This window comes from Artibeus jamaicensis, unplaced genomic scaffold (genome assembly GCF_021234435.1).
Source record: "Artibeus jamaicensis isolate MK-2021 breed Jamaican fruit bat unplaced genomic scaffold, CSHL_Jam_final scaffold_2693, whole genome shotgun sequence".
In the NCBI taxonomy this organism is placed as follows: Eukaryota; Metazoa; Chordata; class Mammalia; order Chiroptera; family Phyllostomidae; genus Artibeus; species Artibeus jamaicensis.
In genome coordinates, this window is record NW_026522033.1 from 1,067,017 (window position 1) to 1,090,083 (window position 23,067).

The 23,067-nt window shown below is 59.7% G+C and overlaps 3 protein-coding genes across 10 annotated transcripts; all 3 read left to right on the forward strand.

The window, feature by feature from the left end:
• Positions 1–527: 527 nt before the first annotated feature.
• ZNF581 (zinc finger protein 581) lies at positions 528–1,592 on the forward strand. The gene has a single exon (XM_037159776.2). It carries the CDS (start codon positions 528–530, stop codon positions 1,119–1,121), a length of 594 nt encoding a protein of 197 aa, XP_037015671.1. The 3' UTR covers positions 1,122–1,592.
• A 407-nt stretch (positions 1,593–1,999) lies between these two features.
• On the forward strand, positions 2,000–6,238 carry CCDC106 (coiled-coil domain containing 106). 5 transcript variants are annotated; one of them, XM_053656754.1, is made up of 6 exons: positions 2,000–2,242; positions 3,372–3,447; positions 3,568–3,675; positions 3,781–3,957; positions 4,760–4,972; positions 5,445–5,761. In XM_053656754.1, the coding sequence occupies exons 2-6, from the start codon at positions 3,417–3,419 to the stop codon at positions 5,759–5,761; spliced, it is 846 nt and encodes a 281-aa protein (XP_053512729.1). In that variant the 5' UTR covers positions 2,000–2,242; positions 3,372–3,416. The 5 variants fall into 5 exon arrangements, with proteins under 5 accessions (XP_053512729.1, XP_037015669.2, XP_037015670.2 ...); XM_037159774.2 differs by lacking the exon at positions 2,000–2,242 and adding an exon at positions 2,617–2,851 and having other exon boundaries at positions 5,445–6,238; XM_037159775.2 differs by lacking the exon at positions 2,000–2,242 and adding an exon at positions 2,617–2,745 and having other exon boundaries at positions 5,445–6,238.
• A 1,527-nt stretch (positions 6,239–7,765) lies between these two features.
• Positions 7,766–22,875, forward strand: U2AF2 (U2 small nuclear RNA auxiliary factor 2). 4 transcript variants are annotated; one of them, XM_037159768.2, is made up of 12 exons: positions 7,766–7,907; positions 11,500–11,635; positions 12,336–12,380; positions 12,639–12,742; positions 12,993–13,144; positions 14,334–14,450; positions 14,609–14,747; positions 19,614–19,717; positions 19,809–19,931; positions 20,193–20,291; positions 20,464–20,712; positions 22,153–22,875. In XM_037159768.2, exons 1-12 carry the CDS (start codon positions 7,859–7,861, stop codon positions 22,285–22,287), a joined length of 1,452 nt encoding a protein of 483 aa, XP_037015663.1. In that variant the 5' UTR covers positions 7,766–7,858; the 3' UTR covers positions 22,288–22,875. The 4 variants fall into 4 exon arrangements, with proteins under 4 accessions (XP_037015663.1, XP_037015664.1, XP_037015665.1 ...); XM_037159769.2 differs by having other exon boundaries at positions 7,768–7,907; positions 20,193–20,279; XM_037159770.2 differs by having other exon boundaries at positions 7,769–7,907; positions 19,638–19,717.
• The last annotated feature ends 192 nt before the right edge of the window (positions 22,876–23,067 follow it).

The following is a 23,067-nucleotide window of genomic DNA, read 5'->3' on the forward strand; positions in this document are numbered from 1 at the left end:
GGCTGGAGGCCGGACGCGGGTGGACCTCGGGAGAGCTAGGACCTAGAAAGACCTGGGGTGGATGGGCGTGCACTGGAGAAGCTGGAGGTAGCCGGCCAGAGCTGTGCAGGGAGGTGGTCAGCGCGGGACGGGACGGGGCCCCAGGGTGATAGCCCCTTTGAGGCTGAGATGCGTAGAGGGGTAGACAGGGTTTATGGGTAGAGTGTGTAGGGTCAGTGGGCAGGAGAGGAGGGACGAAGAAGCTTGGAAGTACTTTTTAGATGGGGTAGCCAGAGTACAGGGGGCAACTAGTGGCCTGTGGAGGGCAGAGGGCGGGGGGGGGGGGACAGAGCGTCCCAGGTTGTGCCTACAGTGGGTGATAGGGCCGAGGACAGGAGGGGTTTCTTAAGGAGGCAGACTGTAGGAGAGATGGAGGATGCAGTAGTTCTGGGCAGGCCCAAAGAGGGGGGACGGAGCCAAGGGTCTAAGCTTTCCTCCTGTGTAACCTGCCCCTCTCTCCCACCCACCAGGCCTCAGCCACCCTCCGGATGCTGGTGCTGCCGGGCCCCTGTTCCCAGTCCCCAGTGCTGCCCTCCACTGAGGCCATGGAGGACCCTCCCCCTGGGACAGGCCGGTCCCCAGAACCTGGACCTTCCTCCTCCACAGGATCTTCCCAGACCTCGTCCCCTCCGAGGCCCAACCACTACCTGCTCATTGACACCCAGGGTGTCCCATACACCGTGCTGGTGGACGAGGAGGCTCAGAGGCAGCCAGGGACCGATGGGGCTTCGGTTCAGAAAAAGTGCTACAGCTGCCCGGTGTGCTCCCGGGTCTTTGAGTACATGTCTTACCTGCAGCGACACAGCATTACCCACTCTGAGGTGAAGCCTTTTGAGTGCGACACCTGCGGGAAGGCATTCAAGCGGGCCAGCCACTTGGCACGGCACCACTCCATTCACCGGGCCGGTGGTGGGCGGCCCCACGGCTGCCCGCTCTGCCCTCGCCGATTCCGAGAGGCTGGCGAGCTAGCCCAGCACAGCCGGGTTCACTCTGGGGAGCGCCCGTTTCAGTGCCCTCACTGCCCGCGCAGATTTATGGAGCAGAACATGCTGCAGAAGCACACCCGGTGGAAGCATCCGTGAGCTGGGGGTGTGGGGATACCCCGGTACCACGGACCAAGGGGAGCCTGGACTCCTGCCATCCTCAGACAGCCAGAGAGCACCCTAGGCTGAGGCTGGGTAGCCGGGCCCGGGATACAACCACAAACCCACCTGCTTTGGGGGCTGAGCCCTGTGCAAGGAGGAGCACAAGAGTAATCTTCAGGCCCCTGTGTTTTGGAGACAAGACGGGATCAAGACCTCACATTCACAGATGAAGTCCTCTAGTCTCAGTGATATCAGAATTATTCCAGGCTGACCCCTGACTAGGAGGTGCGGGGGACACAGCTGGGTGTGAAATCCTCTGGCCTGGAAAGGTGGTTGGGGGCTGTCAGGAGCCTGCACCATCTTCCTCAGGCCTCCTTGCTGATATTGGGGGGCAGGGGCTCCAGACCTGCCCCCAGCTCCAGCCAGGGACTGAGAGTAGACACCCAATAAACCCATTTTCCACTTCGAGCGCTTGAGGCATTTTTTGGGAATAAGGCTTGGCTCCCCCGCTGGCTGTCCAGCAGGGAGAAGGGGTAAGTGCCTAGCCTGGTGGGCCTCCACTTGCCTGGCTGGGGAAGGCGCTACTCCCTGGTGGTTCTTCAGGGCCTGTGTCCTCTAGGCAGTGTGTTTCTAAACTTATTTTTTAAAACCACGCTCCACTGTAAAACACATTTTATATGGCAACCCAGTGTATATCCCAAATGTGTGTGAAATAACAAATCACCTCTTCCATGTGCAGGTCACTCTATTTATCTACGATTTTTTATATTGCTGATCTCATCCTATTACATTGAATTCTCTTGCCCACGAACCTGTAGTGTGAAAAACACCTGTCTAGGGCAGGTGCTTCCTCTTGGGCGTTCTGACGGACGCTGCCGTTCACCTGTAATGAAAGCGGGTGGGAGTGTGGTCCCAGCTCTACGTCGCAGACCTCTAGGCCCCAGCACGGCAGGGTTCAAGCTGTGCTCGCGGGAGTACTGGCAGAAGTCCCAGAGTATGTGACCTCCGCAGTCAGGCCTCCAGTGACCCGAACCTGAACTCATGGCCAGGCGCCGGACTGCGTGTTGGCCTGTATCACGTCATTGCATTCCCCCCACCCCAACACACACACTTCACAGGTGAGTAAATTGAGGCCGGGGAGAAGTAGCGGCCAGGACCGGGGTCGTGGTCTGAATATGGCAAAACCAGTCCTAGAACACCCACCTGTGCTGATGGTGGGGGATAGGCCCCTATTTTCAGGGAGTGGGTAACTCACTCCACCAAGACCCCGGGAACCGCGGATCTAAGGGGATCCCCTTGAGGGGACCCTCCCCGTGCTTTAACTTCCCTGGCTGCCCTCTACACGTCCGCAAATCCCCCGGCCTCCTCGGTGCGCACACAGCCACCCAGGGAACCCCCGGAGCCCCCGGCTCTCCAGGAGTTGGGAATTTCATGACGCTCCCTGCTCGCGGGGGTGGTGGAGAGCTGCCAGGGGCCATCGCGCAAGTGCGGCCCCGGCCTCCGCCGCACACGACGGGCCTCACCTGGGGCCGGGGCTACTGGAGGAGGCGAGCCGACCGAAGGACCGGGAGAGCATCCCTGTCCGCCCCGAGAATCGCCGTCCCTGACAGCCCGCCCGCCGGTGGGTGCGCGCTTTCCTCCGCTCCCCGACACTTTGCAGACGCTCCCCGGCACCGGGCATGGGCGCCGCTGCAGCGGTCGGTTCCCGGGCCGGATTCCGCTCGTGGGTGGGTGAGCACAGGATCCACGGCCTGGTGCACACCCCACTAGGAACCGTTGCCACCTTCGCTTCCCCCATCCTATCCGCGGGACAAAGGGCGGGGGCGGAACCCACGCGTGACCTTCCCCCACAGTGCGCACGCGCCTAGCCTCCCACCGCGGGGAAGGGGCCATGCTCGCTTACACGAGTGCGGGGGAGGCTGGTGGGTTCCCATGGGTGGGAGAGGCGCCGCGTTTGGGTTGGACCCCCACCCCACGCCTGGAAGTTAAGGGCAGGCTCCCCTTGCATCTCTCGCATCTTTTGACCCCGAGGCGACTCATTCTGGCCAGGATATCCCTCTGTGGACCCCACTGGAACCCGCTTCTTCCCTGGGTACTTGTGCAGCAGCCCAAGAGTTTGGACCCCCAAGGTGTCCTCCTATTAGACCCAGAGGCCCTGGTTCTCAGCAATTCCCCACCCCCCAGTCCTGAGAAGTGTGCCCCACCTCCTGGGATGTCCCTCCATCTGTGGCTGCTCTTTCTGTTCAGTGCTTCTGAGGCGCCCAGCTGCTGGGGTCCGTGGGAGGCTGAACCATGAGTGACCGTAACAGCCGGAGGAGGACACGTGAGGAAGCTGGGACCCTTCCCCCACCCTTGGTCCCACCACTACTCTGCCATCCCTGCCCCCTCCTCCCCAGGGTTGAGGGGACTTCCCTGGGCTGACCCCTCTGCCTCTTCTCTCTAGTGAAGAAAGACGACGAGGCCTTCGAGATCTCTATTCCCTTTGAGGAGACACCCCACCTAGACCCACAGCTCTTTTACAGTCTGAGTCCCTCTCGGGGAAACTTCGATGGTGAGCTGGGGGGGGGGGAGGGAGGCAGGGCACGGAAGCCCTCATGTCAGCTTGGGTGCAGGGCCCTCAGAGCCTGGGTGTGACCAGGGTCCTTGGCTGCCTTAGAGCCTCCAGAGGCTGCGTCCCCGACCATGGCCCTGATGAATGGTGTCAGGGCCCAGCTGCACATGGCCCTGGAGAGGAACTCATGGCTGCAGAAGCGCATCGAGGACCTGGAGGAGGAGAGGGACTTCCTACGGTGTCAGCTGGACAAGTTCATCTCCTCTGCGCGCATGGATGCTGGTGAGGGTGCCCCATGAGCTGGTCAGGTCCACGACCCACTCCTCGGCCCCAGTGCCCAGCTCCAACCCTTCTCGTGCACACACTCGTGCTTTGGTGGCCCAGTGGGGACTGGGCAACTGTACCTTCTGCTTACTCCTGTGGTGTCTCCAGGACTGCTAACCCATCTCCCCTCCTGACTGCTGATCAGCAGGATCCTGTGCCCCATTCCTTTCCCCGTCCGTTAGTCAGGGCTTTCCTTCGCCAGACATTTAGCTGTGCTTTGGTGAGCCCCACCTGCATGCTCCATCCCTTGGTGCTCAGCCCCCTGGCTGGCTCCCTTTCATGCTCCCACATTCCTCTGTGAATTCCTCCAAAAGGCTGGGCAAGGGGCCCATTTTATTCCCCAGTTGGGTGTTGGGGACCCCTGTGCTCCAGAACCACCTCTAGATGTCCAGAGTGCATTATCCTGGAGGTCCAACTAGGTCCCCAGGAAAATCCTCCTCTACTGTGGGAACCCGTTAGACTTCTCCAGGGTCCCCAGTCCACTGTAGGATGTCCCCCAGACCTCTTGCCACCAAATTTTGGAATCAGCTGAATGTCCTCACCCGAGCCCTACCTATCTTCACTTCTACTCCCAAATCCCAGCTGATTGCCATGTATTCAGCCATCTGCACAGGGACCTCCACATCTATACAGCATTTCTGGTCCTTCATGGGGACCTGTGTGTTGTCACAGCCACCCCCACTTTGCAGACGGGTCTCTTGCTTCCTCCTCACTCCTGTTCCCACAGTTCACACGTTTCTCTCCCCCTATCTCTCTCCAGAGGACCACTGCAGGGTGAAGCCTGGGCCCCGGCGAGCTGAGGGCGATGGCCGGGGTGGGGCTGCAGGTGAGGCCTCTGACCCTGAGTCTGCTGCCTCCTCGCTCAGCGGGGTGTCTGAAGAAGGCAGTACCATGGAGAGGAAGAGGCAGAAGCAGAAGGGAGGCGCTGGCAGGAGGCGCTTTGGGAAGCCCAAGGCCCGGGAGAGGCAGCGGGGTGAGGGAAAGGCGCAATGAGAGGGGTCTGGGTGGGTACTCCCTGTGTCATCTCTCCTCCCCACCTGTCACTGACTGCACCTACTGGTGGCTCCCAGCCTCCACGTCCACCCTCCCCAGGCTGCCCGAGCCTCAGTAACAGAGGATGGTGGCTCAGGCCTGCTGGGAACCCATCCCTCTGAACTGCTGTCGGGCTCCTTTTTCCTGCTCATTTTCTCCTGGGGTCTTCCTCTGATTTTCCCCTCCGCCAAGTTCTACCTCTGTTTCTCCCACCCGCTCTCTTTTCACCTGCTTTTCCTCCTTGTTCCCATTTTGTTGGCCGTTCCTGTATGGGGCTCCTCACTCATATTTTCCTCCATTCCTTTGCTCGGTAGGCCCTTGACCCCGTATGTCTGTTGTCCCACTTATCCCCCACATCTCTTTGCCTTCTGCTTCATGTCTGTTTCTCTATTCCCCCCTCCTTGGCCCTGCAGTGAAGGACGCTGACGGTGTCCTCTGCCGCTACAAGAAGATCCTGGGCACCTTCCAAAAGCTGAAGAGCATGTCGCGGGCCTTTGAACACCACCGCGTGGACCGCAACACTGTGGCGCTGACCACTCCCATTGCGGAGCTGCTCATCGTAGCCCCCGAGAAGCTGGCGGAGGTGGGCGAGTTCGACCCCTCCAAGGAGCGTCTGCTTGAGTACTCCCGCCGCTGCTTCCTGGCCCTGGATGATGAGACCCTCAAGAAGGTGCAAGCCCTCAAGAAGAGCAAGTTGCTGCTTCCCATCACCTACCGCTTCAAGCGGTGATCCCGCTCCACCTGGCTCCGGACACGCCATCCAGCCCCCGCTCCGCTTCCCTCCCATCCCCTGCCTGGCACGCAGAGAGCGTGCGCACGAGTGGGGTGCCCCTCGGCAGGGCTTGGGAGTGGGTAGCGTCCTTCTGTGTGTGCCTCCCCACCCTCCTGCAGACGCCCACTCCCGCCCCAGGCCCCTTGTATATACAATAGATCTGCTCTCCTTCCAACCCACTTTCCCAGCATCCTTCCCATTCCCACGGTTGGGAGGGTCTCACTTAACCAAGTTCCCAGGGACCTGGTAAACACTGGCACCCCTCCTGCCCTCACTGGGCCCTTCGTCCAGGGAAAAGGGCGGGACTCTGAGGGGCGGGCACACTGTACATACCCCGCCTCTGCCCCCAGCCCCGAGGACACGCACTCTGGACCTTCCCCAACTCCATATGAGACAGAGAATTATTCAGAGAATTTAAATTAAAAAAGATGATAAAATTTGGAATAAACTAGGCTCCAGCCTCTTCCTGGGAAGGGGGTGGCCGTTGCCACGGCGACGATGGCGGGACCTTGAAGGGCTCCAGGGAGCGGGCGGTCAGGCGGGAAACGGGGAGGTTGGGGAGGCAGGGTGTAATTAACCCCCGGAGGCAGCGGAGGGAGGGAGAGAAGCAGCTGTATCTCCGGAGCTCGCAGGGGCGGAACCCTGGGAAAGGGGCGTGAACACTAACTGCTGGGCCATTTGGACAAGAGGCGGGGCGGCAGCAAGGGGCATTCGGTGACCTACAGAGGCGGCGGCCACTGGCGAAACAGGGGGTAACGCTAAGGTTTCCGCCCGCCAGGAGGCAGTAATGAGAAATTTTCGGTCTCCTGGAAGCGACCTCTAAGTTGCCTGCTGCGCTGGCGCGGCCGGAGGAAAAGAGCGCTTACGTGGTTGCTACGGCAACCAGGAGACGGCAACTTCGCTTAACCACAGGGAAATTCAGAACTTTGGCTGGAGGAAGGGAAAACATCTCGCGCTAACGCACGCGCACTAGGGTCTCTAGAACCCGTCCCCTTCCCGGAGCAGCCAGAAACCTCGCCACAAGACCGACCTCTACGCAGGCGCAAAAAACCATCTCGCGTCCCAACGCTTCCAACCTGCGCAGGCGCACATAGCCGCGCTGTCAACCTCCGCAGCGGCCGCGCGCCCCCTTCATTCCCGCTGGCTGCTTTTGTCTCGCGCAACCTTCTTAGGCCTTCTACGAGGTCGGTCTTTCTACACTCTCCCCACCGGGAGAGCCAGGTGGGAACCGGGACCCCCGCCCCTTCCCCGTATCCCTTCCCTCGACCCACCTCGTCTCCGTCCTCCCTCCCTTTTCGGTTCCTGACGCCGGAAGGAGCCGAAGCCCCAACGGAAAAAGCCGAAGCCTTCTCCGTGAGCGAGGCCTTCCCGAAGCGTTGGCGGAAGGAGCCGAAGTTGCGAGAGGAAAGGAGTGAGCGAGTGGAATCTCCGGAAACAACCGAAGCTTGGAATCGAGGTTAATCTCTGGCTGATTCCGAGGGCGAGCTCCAGAAGTCTTCGGGAAGTGCTTGAATCCCGGGACGGTTAGGCTTGTCGGAAGTAGTGGATTTTTCGGACAAGGCCAGCGGAGTAGAGTGGGGAACCCCTGAGGAGCGGCCAAAGACGAGCCATTTGAACCGTCGGAAGAAGCCGAACCCTTGGCGGGGTTGCCGCTGGGCGCAGTGGAAGGCGAGGGTCTACGGAAACACCCGAACGTTGAAGAGATCGTTTCCGAAAAGTTACGACAACCTGGGAACCTGGCAAAAATCCTCGCTTCGGGTGTTTTCGGAATAAGCCAAAGCTGCTGTGCCCAACTTCTTACTCTACTGTCCGGAAATAGCTGACGCACTTCGGGACCTGGCTCTGGGGAAGGGGCACCTCGCGGGCGGGCGGTCCGGGAGAGGGGCGGAACCGGGGCGGGGCGGGCGGCCGGTGCTCTATTAGACAGGGGGCGGTGGCGCGTCGGAGGCGGCCGGAAGTAGCCGAAGCAAGCGGCGGAAGTAGCCGAAGCGGCCGGAGCGGGCGGGCGGCAAGGCGAGGTGAGAGCTGCACAGGGCCCTACGCGGCCGCTTCAGCATGTCGGATTTCGACGAGTTCGAGCGGCAGCTCAACGAGAATAAACAAGGTGAGGACGCCGGGGACTCGGGGCGGCGAGCAGGGCGGCTCCTGGATTTCCTCCGTGGCCCCCCGCCATTTTCCCCCTCGCTTCCCCTCCTCTCGGGGCCGCGCGGCCGCCCTCCCCCACCGTCTCGCGGCGCGCGCCTCCCTCACGTGACTGCCCGGCGTGCCTCCGTGCGCGGGAGGGGAGGGGGCGGCAGGCGCGGGCCGGCACGCATGCGCGCCGCGTTTCGTTCTGCTCACCCACCCCACTTGGTCTCTAGTGGAGGCGGTGCGACAGTAAAGGCCCGGCAGCGCATGCCGCGTGTCATTTCGCGCATTCTTATTTTTACTCACCGGAGGAGAATATATACATATGCTTGCGTATAGGCATAGATCGGATCTGGCCATTCTCCCCGTTTCTCCCGCTGCCTCGGTACTTCCGTTTCCGGCCGGGTCCGCGGCCCAGGTCTCCACGCCCCCTTTGTTCCAAAATGGCGGTTGCGACCCCCCCCCCCCCGGCTTCACGTGGGCGAGGTAGTGGCGTGCGTGGTCCGGCTGTCCCCGCGAGGCTGCCACGTGCGTCGTGTCCTGTGGCTTTCTCGCGCGGGATCCTCGTTGGTTATGAGGGCCCTTGGGTTGCCACATGTGACTTGGGATCATTCATGAAAGTCGGGACCGTTGTGCGTTCTCCGGATGGACCCAGTTCTACGCCATGCACACTAGCAGGCAGTGACGGCAGCGGCCGTGATGGCAGCGGGGAGTCTTTGTCCCCCACCTGCCCCACCCCAGAGACAAATCTCATGTCTTCTCCTGTCTCAAAGCTGGGGCTAATTGAGATGTAAATCATCTCAGCGTAGAGATGGGGAGACTGAAGTCCTCAAAGACTAGGGGCTCTGGTCCAGCTGGGTACCGTAGAGAAGAGTGGGCAGTAGGGGCTCTCCACGGGGCCCATCAACTTAGTCCAAGAATTTTGGAATTGGGAGAGCCGATAGACGTTCAGGAAGTTTTGTTTCGCTATTTCGGTTTGGATGCAGAGAATTTAGAAGTAGGGAAGGTGGGAAACTCGAGGCCTGCATTGGCCGTGTGTTTGAAGGGCTGAGTGAGGGACACCAGAGTTCTCCTTTGAACACAGCTCGGAGTTGAGGATCGGGTGGCTGCGTGAGGAGACAGTGCCTGGGGAAGAAGGCCTGTTTGCTGAGCGCCCAGGGCTGTCTTTTTGTGCATGAAATAGAGATACCTGGGTTCAGACGGCTACTCTGTTGCTTACCAGTGCTACTTCAGTATCTTCGTGCCTGTTTGTTTTCAGGCGCGGAATTGGCCGTTCTTGTCAGGGGCTTCTGGAATTAACAAGGCTGGTAGTAACGGCAGGTAAATTAGACTGAGGGCCTGCCCGTGCTAGGCACTGTGCCAGTAGGCTTGTTGCACAGGTTTTCTAAGTGGACGACCCCTACAACCGACAGTGGGGCTGAAATGACTTTCTTCGTTTTGTAAAGGAGGAAACAGACTCAGAAGGTTTAAAAACTTTCCCAGGCCTGGTCAGAGGCAGAGCTGAGATTAAAATGGGGTAACATAGGCAAAGTGTGTGGCTTGTGGGTTGGCACACGTTAGGTGCCCAGTAAGTGGTATTTTTTATTGTGAAGTTGTCCATATTATAATGTCATGCTGAGGGGAATAGAATTAGGTCTTCAGCTCACTCAGTTGGCGTCACAGTCGGGGAAGGTGCTTTAGGAACATCCTTCTGCCAAGTCCTCACACTCTACACTGTGGGTGCCGCTGGAAGTGACCCTTATTTGGAGGGGAGAAAACCGAGTTCTTAAGGGTTAGTTTTTCATGCTGGTTTCATGTGGTTGGTAAGCAGGAGAGGTGACACCGAGTGGTGGCTCTGGCTGGCTGCAAGGCCCACTCCACTATGCTGCCCGCCTGCAGAGCCTGGGTGAGCCCTTCCTGGAGGCTCTTGTCCACGTGCTGCCTTGATTTGTGGCCTTCTGTTCTCCCACGTCCCCTTGGGTTGGCCACAACATTGTGAGCACCTGACACTCCCTCTGTGCCCAGGATGGGGGTGGGGAGGACTCAGTTAGGGGAAGCCACCCACGTGTCGCCCTGCCTGTCGGGTGGTCTGTGGGTCTTTGTGAGCTGGCCTCCTCCCGACTTGACCCTGCCTGGTGCACCTGTGTCTGTTAGAGAACCGAGTTCCTGGTGTGCACGTCCCAGCGGGCACCACTGCTTCCTCTGTTTGAGAGCCTCAGCAGCAGGAAAGACCCGAGGGGCGCTCACGCTCCCGGGTGCTTACCTGGCCATTCCTTTGACACTCCCCTGGTGTTTCCTGTCTTCCTTATTCTCTTGCCTTCAAGGGCATAATCCCTTTGTCGTTAGTGGCTCCACCCAGATGCTGGAGTGGGGAGTGTGGGCTGCCGCTTAACTGAGCTTGTGGACATGACAGGGTTCATGTCCAGGCCTTGCCACTTCCTTGCTTTTTAAGGTCTTTGGGCCAGACGTGCGAGTGCCCCGAGCCTCGGTTTCTCTGTTACTTGGGCTGCCAGCAGGGTTTCCCCAGAGCAGTAGTAAAAACGAAGTGCCCGTGAGATATGTAGCACAGGTTCCGGGTTTAGGAGGCATTCTGCTATTTGCTGCTGTGTCTTTTCCCTGTCTTAGGGACATATTTTTCTGAGTTTGTGTGACTCGGCAGTTCAGGTGTATATGTAATTACTGGGGTTATACCAGAAAAAATGAAGACAGGACACTGTGGATGAGGCTAACGTCCACTTTGGAGGCCCTCTCCTTACTGCCTCTTCTGCTCTCCTGTCCCCAGGAGTGTGGTGAAGCTCACCAGTGCACCGGCAGGGGCCTGATGGTTAGTTGAGGAATCGGGGTCTTTGAGCCCAGGAACTTGGGTGGAGCGCTGTGCTCGAGCTCCCTGTGCACACGGTTCAGCCTGCACCTTTTCTGAGGCAGCGGTGAGGCCTGTAGGGAGCAGTTTCTGTGGCCTTGCTGGGAGGGCAGAGTTCTTTGCCGCCTCCGGGGCCTTCGGAGAAAGCGGCCCAGCCCCTCGAGCAGTGTGGAGTTGGCTTTGAGGCAGGATGGGGTGGTCTGGGATTCAGGTCTGCCTGGGGCAGAAGGAGGGGCCTCGGGGAGGGCGTCCTGGTTGGGGCCTCACCCTGGGCCCCATGGTGGGGCTGTGGGTGCATCTGGTGATTGAGGACGTCTTTCCTGAGGGGCCGCAGGTCCCTTCAGGAAAACATCATTGGGTCTCTTGGTTCCCCAGCCTCTAGCCCTGCCCCTCTCAGGGACGACCCTGGGGTCAGGCCCCTCAGCCCTGGAGGGGGACCAGGAGCCAGCCTCCTCTGTCTTCTCTGGCTCCCCAGCTCCTCCTGAGCAGCCTCAGGTATCTTACACCCCGGGGGCATCTCCAGGCCCTCTCCCCTCAGGTAACCAGCTCCCGTCCCCAGGGTCCCCCAGGGTCCCTGGACTGGCTTGTGGACCCAGGTGGCCTGCTGTCTCCCTTCCTCCATCAGATCCTGTTCCCTTGGGGGTGGCCTTCCTGGGGCTGGGGCATGGCCCCCAGTGTGCGGGTGGGCTGGGCCATCCTACCTCAGCTCATTCTCCCTCACCTTGCCCAGAGCGAGACAAGGAGAACCGTCACCGGAAGCGCAGCCACAGCCGCTCTCGCAGCCGGGACCGCAAGCGTCGGAGTCGGAGCCGTGACAGGCGCAACCGGGACCAACGGAGCGCCTCCCGAGACAGGCGGCGACGAAGGTACCAGCCTAGGGACCCCAGCTGGGTGGATGGGGTGGGCCAGTGGGGGTGATGGTAGCGGGGAGTCTGGGCTGCTGGCTCTTCCCTGTCAGGGCGGGATCTGTGGCACGTGTATCTGGAATTCAGTTTTTTCTGTTTGGGGGTTTCCTACAGTTCTTGGAGGCTTGTAGGGGCAGCGGGTTCTGTATCTTGGAGGCGAGGGTGGAGACAGGCGCTGATTGTCTTTCCCCCGTGAGGGCCCATCTCTTTTCCGCTCCCTTTCTGATCTCCTGTTGGGCAGTTGAGCAGCTGTGCTGTGCTCTGCCTTCTGGGGAGGGGAGATCTCAGAGGTCCAGCATCTCCTGGGCCACCTTCTGGCTTGGGACCTTGTTTGTTGGCTCTCTAAATGCCTTCCCCGTCCTCCCCCCGAGGTGCACTTGTGTTCTTTCTGCCCCTTAGGTGACGGGGTAGGGTAGGTGAAGTTCTGCCTCCTCCCAGTTCAGTTTCTCCAACTAGAAAGTGGTCTGTCTGGCCCTTTCTCATTTCCTCTTTTTTGGTGTGGGGGTTTGGGGGGAGTGGCAGGGCTGAGGGGGCCTGCCTATGCTTGTTCGCCTTGGCCCTGCCCTGGCCCTGGGGCTCTGTGCCCTGGGGGGGGTGTGATGTATGGGGAAGACAAGGGTCCCCAGTCACCCCTCCCCATACCTTTCCCTCCCACCCCCAGCAAACCTTTGACCAGAGGCGCTAAAGAGGAGCACGGTGGATTGATGTGAGCTTCTCTTCCTGCCCCTTCCGCCCTGACGTCCACCCCCTTCCCCGCCCACCCATGTGTAACCTGCCCAGCCCTGTCCAGCCTTGCCCATGCACCTGCCTTGAAACAAGCCCACCCCAGGCCTGGGCACAGCCCGACCCAGACCCTCTCCCTCCGGAGAGAGCGGAGCTACTGGTGGGGAGCCTGGGGGGCTGGCAGGCCCGCCATGGGCTGCACTGAGGTGGCCCTGCCCACTCTCCCCTCCGCCCTCCCCAGTCGCTCCCCCCGCCATGAGAAGAAGAAGAAGGTCCGAAAGTACTGGGACGTGCCGCCACCCGGCTTTGAGCACATCACTCCCATGCAGTACAAGGCCATGCAAGGTGGGCTCTGCGGCACGAGGCAGACCCCCGTTCTTGGGGAGGGGGAGAAGGTCTGTGCCTCGGGAGTTCTGGCTACTGCCCTTCGGAAGCCCCCACGGTGGAGTGGGGACGAGGCCTCCGGAGGGCCACCTTTAGCAGCTGGTCCGTCAGTCCTCCCCAGGGCGGGGGCTGTGGGGGTGGGGCGGTTGAGGGAGCAGAGGTCCAGGGGTGTCCTGACACCCGCTGACCCGTCTTTCTGCCCTTCTTGAAGCTGCGGGTCAGATTCCAGCCACCGCCCTCCTTCCCACCATGACCCCGGATGGTCTGGCTGTCACCCCAACGCCTGTGCCCGTGGTCGGGAGCCAGATGACTAGACAAGCCCGGCGCCTCTACGTGGGCAACATCCCTTTTGGCATCACTGAGGTACTGCCCTCCCCCCTTGCCCTGCCCCTCCCCTTCCCTCCCCCTGTTCCTCCCCTTCCCTTCGTTCCCTCCCCCACCTGCACGGGTCAGACTCTGCTCCTGCAAGACCCCCCGGCCCCCTCCCAGACGGACGATGGAGTTGAGCCAGCCAGGGGCCGGGCTGGGGGTGGCCCTCCCTCCCTCCTCTCTCCTCTCCCATCTCCCCTCCCCAACCTCCTCCAAACCCAGGGATCAAGCACACATATAACTTACCTACGAACCACGAATGCACGCATCCGAATCCGTGTGGAGAGAGACAGAGAGGGAGACTCGACACACACACACAGACGCACGCCCCGCGGTTTCTGACACGCCTCTGCTCTCTGCCGCCTGTCCCCATCCTCTCCCGCAGCCTCCCGTTGCTGCTCTGTCGTTATTGATGGCCCTGACCTCCCCCTCCCCACGCTCCTCTCCCCTCCCCACCCCTTCCCGTACCACCCCTGAGAATCCCGAGATCAAAGAGTTGTTTCCATTTCTCTTTAAAGTGAAATATTGTGGGGCTGAGATCCCTCGTAGCAACAAAAAGTTTGCTACCGTCGGCGAAGGCAAGTAAGGTCCATTCTGACTTTCTCAACCTGCACTTTGCTACATTTGATGAACCAGCCCCCGACTCCAGGGCCAGATCCCTCCACATCACTCTTCTCTCCTCCCCTTCCCTCCCCTCCCCCCTCCCCGTCCCTTTCTGTCCCCTGCTCCTCTCTGTCCTCTCTCTCCCCTGCTCCGTCCGTCCGTCCGTCTGTCCTGCGTGCCACTGCTCTCTCCCGTGGTTCCCCCGGCCCATTGGCTGCTGCCTCTCCCTGCGTGGCTGTCTCTGTGCTCTCGCTGTCCGTGCTTTTCCTCTGGTCTCTATGCCCGTCACCTCCTGCGTCTTTCCTGGAACTGTTTTCCTTCTCCTGCTTTGGGGTCCCTGGGGCTCGCCCCACAACTCCTGGCCCTTGGCCATCTCTGCTGCCCCCTCCCCATTCTCTTATTTCTATTCTGCTTCTTCTGCTATCGACCTCTACCCCCACCCTATTCTACTGTTCCCTCCCCATCCTTCTCCCTCCCTGACCCTCCCCCTCGCCCCCAAACCCTCCGTGTCTCCCTCTCTCACCCTTCCCCTCCTCTCTCCACCCCTCCCCGCCCTCCCCGTCTCCTGTTCCCTCTGCAGGAGGCCATGATGGACTTCTTCAACGCCCAGATGCGCCTTGGGGGGCTGACGCAGGCCCCCGGCAACCCTGTCCTGGCTGTGCAGATTAACCAGGACAAGAACTTTGCCTTCTTGGAGGTGAGCGGGAACTTGGGGGCTCAGGTGGTGTGTGGTTCTGGTTCCAGCCGCTTGGCAGTAGCCTCATTGTCATGGGGCCCTTCTGCTGTCCCAGAGTCCCCTGGGGGATGGACTGGCTGTGCCCCTGTGCCCCTCACCATCCGTCTTCCTCCTTTTAGTTCCGCTCAGTGGACGAGACCACCCAGGCCATGGCCTTCGATGGCATCATCTTCCAGGGCCAGTCGCTGAAGATCCGCAGGCCCCACGACTACCAGCCCCTGCCCGGCATGTCGGAGAACCCATCAGTCTACGTGCCTGGTGAGTGGGGTCCTGGCCCGCCTGGGGGGGCAGCGTGAGTGCGGTGGACTCGTCTCCTGCTCTGGTTCCCCACAGCTTGCTTGACAAGAGGTGGCACCTGGGGCCACAGAGGGCGTGCAGCCTGTAAATGGCAGAGCCAGGACCAGAGCACAGGTGTCGTGGGAAGCGGAGGGCCCGGCAGACCGTGTGAGTGCGCGCGGGTACAGGGGCTGCTGCCCCGTGCTCCCTGCCCACCTGCACAGTGCCACGGCCCTGGCTTTGGAGAAAAGAACAGGATTTATCACGAGGTCTGCCAGCAGAGGACAGGAGTCGAGGTTTAGACCCGCCTCCCGTGAGGGTGTGGGTGGGATCTTGCAGCGAGGCAGCAGGGTGGGCCATGGTGGGAAGGCCTCAGTACCCGCCTTTGTGGACAGCAGATTTTTTGCTTCAGGAAGGGTTCCGGGGACCGAGTTCCTTCGTGTCCCGTCCCTGGTTTTGGGTGTCACTGCAGATCAGAGTTCTCTGCATGTGCTTTGGCTGTGGGACTGGAAAAAACAGGGCACCTTACTGTAAACAAGGTTGGGCCAATTTGAGCTGGTTCCTCCCTTTCAGGTGAAGCTCCCAGTGTGGGTCCTGGGGCCCAATGGCCGGCATCCCCTCATTTTTGTCTCTGTCTCTGTGGCCTCTGATGGGTGTGCTGGCCTCGTCGTCCCCCAGGGTGAGCACTGTCATCCACCCCTGGCTGGTAAATAACAGCAGGCCTGGGGTCGGCACCCTTTGTCTGTCAAGGGCCAGATAGTAGACACGCGCTTTGCCGGCCACATGGCCTCTGTGGAAACGGCAAACCTCGGTGAGCGGCTGTGTCCCATCCGCTCCGACATTCATGCTCGTGGACATCTGAGTCTCTGTGCGGTGTTGACACGTTGTAAGTGGCCTTTCAGAGAGTGCAGGCTGTGTGGAACGAGGCCGGACTGGAGCCCCGGGGTGGGAGGAGAGCACAGGTGTGCTCCAGGTGTGGGGGAGCCAGGCCCTGAAGCTGCGTGAACGTGGGGTTCTGCGGGCTGAGGCTTCACCCTGGGGGACACCTTTTGGAACCTGAGCCAGCTCTTGGCTTTACAAAGTGGCGGGATGAAGGGTCCAGAGAGGGCGGCGGTCAGGACCAGGGCTGCACTGGCTCGTCTCCGGTGCTGTCCCCTCGGCAGTGCGGGCAACTCTGTGCCCCTCTGGCTTTTTGGGCAACCAGGCGTCACGCACACTGACCTTCTGAGTGTGCAGCCCCAGGAGTCTGCGTGCCGCACATCTGTGGTGCCAGCTCCTTAGGTCAAGGGTCAAGCCGCTACAAGGATCCTCTCTGCTCTTCTCAGGAAGTCCAGTGTCTTAACTCGTTCTTAATTCCTGCGGAGCATCCCCACTTCCACCTCCTTGAGGCTGCCGCGTCAGGCACTGTGCTAGGTGTGCTTGGGGTCCTTCGTTGATCTTCGTGCAAGGGTTGGCCAGTGAGAACCTTGTGCCAGATTGGACCCCACTTGCTTTTCAATTCTCCTTTTTCAAGATTTTATTTGTTTTTATTTTACTTTTTAAAATTCATTTGGTTTTTTTCCCTAATTCCTTTTTTCCCTTCTCTCCCCTTTTCTTTTTCTATTTCTTCTATCAGTGTTTGGTTGCCTCTCGTGCACCCCCTGCTGGGGACCTGGTGTGCAGCCCAGGCATGTGCCCTGACTGGGAATCAAACTGGCGACCCTTTGGTTTGCAGGCTGGCATGCAGTCCACCTAGCCACACCAGCCAGGGTTATTTTACTTTATTTTTAAAAGATTTTATTTATTTTCAGAGAGGGGGCAATAGGGGTAGAGAGAGAGAGAGAAACATCAATGTGTGGTTGCCTCTCTCATGTCCCCCTGCTGGGGGACCTGGCTTGCAACCCAGGCATGTGCCCCAACTGGGAATCAAGCCAGTGGCCTTTTGGTTTGCAATCCACTGAGCCACACTAGCGAGGCTGAGTTTTTTGTTTTTTGTTTTATTTAATCCTCATCTGAAGACATGCTGGGAGAAGAGGAGTCAGGGAGAGAAACATCATTGTGAGAGAGAAACATTGATTGGTTGCCTTGCATGTTGGGGATCATAATGTTCTTGACCAGGGATGGAACTTGCGACCTGGGAGTTGAACCTATGGCCTTTTGGTTCACGGGATGACACACCAACTGATTGAGCCATGCCAGCCAGAGCAAGACCCCCTACCTGCTTTTTGACTGTTTACGGATACCCAGCTGGGCTCGCTCATCGCCCGTGGCATGTGCTGCTCTGTCTGCTGCAGCGGCCAAGCTGAGCAGTGACAGGGCCCTCGGCACACAGTCCGGATACATTCACTACACAGCTTTCACTGTGGAGGCATCGGGGTCCCGTTTCACAGGAGGGAAGCAAGGCTTGGGCGCTACTAACTTGCTCCAGGGCGAGGCCCCGTGGGTTCCCCGCACTGTCTCCCGCCCTGGCTCTTTGTCCTGTGGGGATGGAAACATCGTGGTGCAGGAGAGCTGATGTAGTTTTTCTTCCCTTAGTTCTAAGCCCTTGCCTAGAAGTGCCTGTCGCCGAGCTTGAGCAGTGTGACGCTGATCACTGATCCTCTCTGTCTGGGAGGCTTGGGCGTTCACTCCATGGTCCCGTTCATTCTGGGGACTGCTGGGGGGCGGCAGGAAGCAGGATTCCATTGGCAGGTCAAGCATTCTTTGTAATAAAAATAACCCAAACACTTACTTTCTTTTACCATAGAAAGTTAGTCAATTTTATGATTTAAGGGGGAAAGCATTTCATTAAACTCAGCAGTTCTCGATTGGGAAGAATTCAGGAACCTGGGAGTTGGCTTTCTTATGTGGGCAAAGGGTACGGACCTGAACCTAGAAGCATGTCCTCAGGGTGGTGACACCGTAACGTGGTCCCACTGAGGTTGGCTCCCCTGTCCAGTGCTGCTGTGGGTCCTTGTGGAATCAGTGAGACGAACTGGAAACCAAGGGCAGGGAGAGCCAAGCCAGGCGTGGACGCTGGGAGGCACAGTGACTTTCGAGCTGGTAAACGTGGCTTGGCAGTTGGTGCCTTCACCCGCCTGCTGCCAGACTCTCCCCGAGGTTCAGGGCTGAGTCCGACTCTGCCTCCAGGAGGGTCCTGCCTGCAGGCTCTAGCCACTCTGCCCCTCGACAGGGTTTTCTGTGCCAGGGGTCCAGCGGTGCACAGAGGTGACACTGCAGGCACAGGCAGCAAGGTTGCTTGGTTGCTGGGGCCCAGGGTGGTTTTCGGGCAGGGGAAGTGGTTGAGAGCAGATGTGTGGAGCAGGAGCCAGCCTATAGCCAGGATGTTTGGGGCCTCTTCCTCACGTTGGGTGTCGGAGGCTTCAGAGCCCAGTGTCCATGAAGGGTGTGCGGTGGCTGCAGTGCCACCTGCTCTCAGGGCTGGTCCCGTGGGCCTGCCCTCAGGCCCTGTGTGAAGGACACACTTTGTGCAAACTGTCTCACCCATGTGCTCTCTGTGGTCGGTGCCACTGTGCTCCCCACAGGGCGCAGCGGACTCTCTTGTGGGGCCGCACCCCTGACCTGGACCCAGGGAGCTTGTCGTGGGTGCCCTCAGCCTCCGGGCTCCCCTGAGCTTCGTGGTAGCGCAGATTCCAACGTGGGCCTGGAAGGTGGGGTTTACCTGGTCCTGTTTCTCACATGCCGGGGTGACCTTCCCTCTGCCCTTGTCTGTGGTCTGGAACGTGGTGGTCACCTGGAAAGCCCTCAGTTTGCTGTGGAGTTGGGTGCGTGGGTCCTGGAGACTCCTTCCTGCTTGTATGATCTCAGGCTAGCACCGCCTCTGGGTGCCTCTGTGTACCCCTGTTGTACTGTAGGTAGGGCTTTGCAGAGCACTGAGTGTAGACTGTGACCCAGGTGCCTGCCCTGACGGGACTGTCTGGTCAGAGGCCCCTGCTCCCAGGGTGGTTCTGCTCCTCCCCTCGGACTGGTGGGCCTCATGGTTGGTGGGGCTGGGTTGTGGTGCTCGCGGTGCCTGGGTTGGTGCTAGCCCTTCTGTAGGGTGATAATGTTTGTGCCAGGGAACTGGGCGGGAGGTGGGAGGAGGGCACCCTCTCAGGGGTGTGGTGACTTCGTGTCCTGGCAAGTTCCCACCTGTGGCTCACCTCCCGAGGGTCAGCAGGAGGTAGGGTGGCTGGTTGGTGTGGGACTGCAGGAGAAGGCGAGGGTATAAGCAGCAGGTCAGGCGGCGTGGGCGGTGGGTCTGTCCAGACAGGATGTGGGGGCTCCTTGTGCCTCACGGGAATGGAGTGGCATGTTGGTGAAGACGCCGGTGGGATGTGGGGCCAGCTGCCTGCTGACACTCATCTTTGAGCCTAGAGTTCTGTGCACAGGGTATGATTGGGGCCAGTGAGTGGTGGTCACCAAACCCACTCAGCCGACATGACCCTGCTGTGTCAGCCCTTACTGCGTGCCAGGGACACTGCTGAGTAAGCCAGCCACCTGCGGGACATAGCACACCCCTCCAATGTCACACTTGCTTGAGGCCAGAGAGCAACTGGAGGCTGCATGGCAGCGTGGGCTGGAGCCCTGAGGGCAGGCCATGGGGTCACTAGCTTGGAGGTCCCATTAGGCAGCAGGTGACCAGGAAGGAGCTGAAGGGTGAGGAAGGGGTTGTGTGCCCTTGAAGCCCCTCCCCGGCAGGGTGAGGTGGGTGTGGGTCCTCGTGGGCCCAGGCAGGGCTGTGCTGCTGTGCTGGTGCAGCCTTGGAGGCTGGGCAGACGGGGAGACGCGGTGTTTCCTCTGTCGGTCGTCACCGGACCGGGAGGAAGGCGGGCCTCTCCCTGCACACTCCCCCAGGGTTCGGTGACAACCTCTTGGTGGGCATCCAAGTCCGTCCCTTTCTTCTCCCCTCAGGAGTTGTGTCTACCGTGGTCCCAGACTCTGCCCACAAGCTGTTCATTGGGGGCTTGCCCAACTACCTGAATGATGACCAGGTAGGCCCCTTGCCACCCCACCCTGCACCCACCACCCTCACCCCTGCCTTTGACCAAGTAACTCTTAATGGTATGCTGGCTGGCCCTGCAGGTAAAAGAGCTGCTGACATCATTCGGGCCTCTCAAGGCCTTCAACCTGGTCAAGGACAGTGCCACCGGGCTCTCCAAGGGCTACGCCTTCTGTGAGTACGTGGACATCAACGTCACGGATCAGGTGAGCCCCGGCCCCCTGCTGAATCCACCTTTGCCCCCGCACCCCGCTCTGTTCTCGCTGAGGTCTCCCCTTCTCGGGATGGGCGGGAGGAGGCTGGCCAGCCTCGGGGGCCCTGCCTGGGGCTTTCCAAGCTCTCAGCCTTTTGCCATCCCCTCTTCCCACCAATGCCTGGCTCTGTGGTATTGGGGGGAGGTGGTGGGCTCCTGGCCCCTGATCCCGCACCTCTTCCCTGCACCCCCACCCCTCATCCTCCAAACACAGGCTATTGCGGGGCTGAATGGGATGCAGCTGGGGGACAAGAAACTGCTGGTCCAGAGGGCAAGTGTGGGAGCCAAGAATGCCACGCTGGTGAGCCCCCCGGCACGTCATCTTCCATTGGCTAGGGGGGCTTGGGGGTGGGAGAGGGTGGGGTGGGGCAGGCCCTCCTCAGCTCTGTCCTCAGATGCCGGGCATCCAGAGCAGGGCTCGGTGCTCCTGGGGTGGTATCCAAGGGAGGGCGGCTCTGTGACGGCCCTGCTTGTTTGCCCCACAGAGCACCATAAACCAGACCCCCGTGACCCTGCAAGTGCCGGGCCTGATGAGCTCCCAGGTGCAGATGGGTGGCCACCCGACGGAGGTCCTGTGTCTCATGAACATGGTGCTGCCAGAGGAGCTGCTGGACGACGAGGAGTATGAGGAGATCGTGGAGGACGTGCGGGACGAGTGCAGCAAGTACGGGCTGGTGAAGTCCATCGAGATCCCCCGGCCCGTGGATGGCGTCGAGGTGCCCGGCTGTGGAAAGGTATGTGCGTGGGTGTCTCCCCCACCGGTGCGACACACATCACACCCGCTACAGTAGCCCTCCAGGGACCCAGGCCTGCTGCAAGGCCGCAGGCCCAGAACTTTGTTCAGGAATTGGCTGTTCTGTGACCTTGTGTGCAAGTAATTTGGCCCTGTCTTTGGAGTGGGGAAAGTTTTAAAAACAGTACAACCACAAACCCACTTAACCTCTCAAGTGCCAGTGCCCTGCTGAACATCCCTGCTAAAGCTCACCTGTGTGTCACCCCTGAACTGTCAAAGCAGCTCCTCAGGCCTCTTCTTGGAGGACATGGGCCACAGGGTCAGATTTTAGGTTCTTGGCAGCCTGCTTGCCAAGCCACCGAGTCACGCTGCGTCTGGCACTGTGCCTTGCAAGGCAGGGTGCACACATGACTTGGTTCGTCATTCCACGCATCGGGCTGACAACCTGTATGGAAGATGGAGCAGGCCCTGGGCACTGGTTTCACATGGGAGGGTCAAGGTCAAGAGGTGGCATTAAGCACCCAGCAGCAGTGGAGTCCTGGGTTTGGAGCAGTGAGGAGATGAGTGGTTTTATTCAGTGTTTGGTTTTTAAACCTGATTTGCACAATTCTCAAACATAATACAGAGGTAGAGAGGACTGTCAGTGGTGTAGAGTGGCATGTCATTGAGGCCGTGGTGCGCTGCACACACAGCACTCAGGAGTGTAGCTTCATGCTACCAGTACTTGTCACCGGTAAATTCTGTATTCAGCTTCCCATCCCAACCCCTTTTTCTGCTGAAACAATTTAAAGCAGCCCTGTTTCATCTGAGATACGTGGGTGTATCTGTCTGCAGTAGTGTTCCAGCTACTGCTAGTAGCTCTCATTTTGGGGTCTGTGCTGTACATAGTTAGATGGTTAGCCCTGTCCCCAGTCCCACTCACTAGATGCCCACAGCAGTGCGCCCCCCCTTTGTGACAGCCAAAATTGTCATGTGTAACCTGGGGGTGTACTTGACTTGGCTGAGAATGGTTTGAAACATAACTTAAAAATTTTTATTTTAACAAAACTACAATGCCACTAACGAAATTATCCTTAGTACCTACTCCACATTTGTTTCCTTTACTGTCTCAAAAATGTCCTCTACAGTTGGTTGCTCTCAGGGTCCAAAACAGGAATGGGGCATTCTAGGATTTCCATACACGTGCCCCTCCCCAGGAGAGCTGCTTTTCTGCTCTTTCTCACTGTCCACGCCTCTGCATACCTCTGCTCTGGACTTTCCTGTTCTTTAGTACTGGGGCTCTGGAGGACGTTCGGTAATGTCCATAGACCTGCACTGAGTCCGTCTCACTCCCAGAGTTCAGGGTGTGGGTGCATGCTGGCTGGTGGCTGTGAGCAAGCAGACTGTTCTTCTGGGGGCAGAGGGGCTGTTTGGCCTTCACAGCTTGCCTCTTTTCCTGCAGATCTTCGTGGAGTTCACCTCTGTGTTTGACTGCCAGAAAGCCATGCAAGGCCTGACGGGTCGCAAGTTCGCCAACAGAGTGGTCGTCACAAAATACTGTGACCCCGACTCTTACCACCGCCGGGACTTCTGGTAGAGGCGGCGGGGGCAGGCGGGGGCCGGGCTGGGGTCTTCTCCCCATCCCACCCCCCTCTATTCCCCCTCCGAAGACGATGGGCAGAGGAGTGACAGCCGAATGACAGCCGGCAGCAACTGGAATGGCAGCAATTAAGGGTGGGGGGTGGGGGTTGGGCGGGAAGGGGACTGGGGAAGTGTGCACATGGCCCACACAAACACACCCGCAGACACAGAGGGAAGGGGCTGGGGTGGGGAGGGGTGCACAGCAGGGTGGGGTGGGACCCCACAGCCCCTCTCCCAAAACAGCCTCTCCTCCCTGATACCCTGTTTCTCTTCCCCACCGTAGAAACATAGCGTGTTTATATTTTATGGCCAAACTATTTTGAATTTTGTTGTCCGGCCCTTTGCCCTGCCCTCTGCCCTGCCCTCTCTTTCCAGGACCGCAGCTCCCGCCCTTTGACCTCTAGCCGTTCCCTTGGTTTCTTAACGTAGTTGATTCTCCTCTCTAGTTGCCTCCCGGACCCCATGGCCCCTGCCCCTCTCCTCTCTGTGGCGGTTTCATATTTGCTAAGACGAATTTGCTCATTAAACATTTTGTTGTATTATACTTGATGGAGCTCCTCTGTCTGGTGTGTGAGAAGCCCGGCTGGCCTCGGCAATGCCCTTTAGCATTGGGGCGCGCCCCAACTTCCCGGGCCGGTTTTAGGGCGTGGCCCTGGGGAGGAGGGGTCGACGGTCTGACTCCGCGCCCGCGCAGGGACTGCGTGGGGTGAATGTGGCGGGGCCTCCACCTCTCGGG

Coding starts and splice junctions, on each gene's coding strand:
- ZNF581 (XM_037159776.2), top strand. CDS start 528: ATGCTGGTGCTGCCGGGCCCCTGTTCCCAGTCCCCAGTGCTGCCCTCC.
- CCDC106 (XM_053656754.1), top strand. CDS start 3,417: ATGAGTGACCGTAACAGCCGGAGGAGGACAC. Junction 3,448..3,567: donor TAACAGCCGGAGGAGGACAC/GTGAGGAAGCTG, acceptor TCTTCTCTCTAG/TGAAGAAAGACGACGAGGCC. Junction 3,676..3,780: donor CTCTCGGGGAAACTTCGATG/GTGAGCTGGGGG, acceptor TGGCTGCCTTAG/AGCCTCCAGAGGCTGCGTCC.
- U2AF2 (XM_037159768.2), top strand. CDS start 7,859: ATGTCGGATTTCGACGAGTTCGAGCGGCAGCTCAACGAGAATAAACAA. Junction 11,636..12,335: donor CGAGACAGGCGGCGACGAAG/GTACCAGCCTAG, acceptor TCCCACCCCCAG/CAAACCTTTGACCAGAGGCG. Junction 12,381..12,638: donor GAGGAGCACGGTGGATTGAT/GTGAGCTTCTCT, acceptor CGCCCTCCCCAG/TCGCTCCCCCCGCCATGAGA.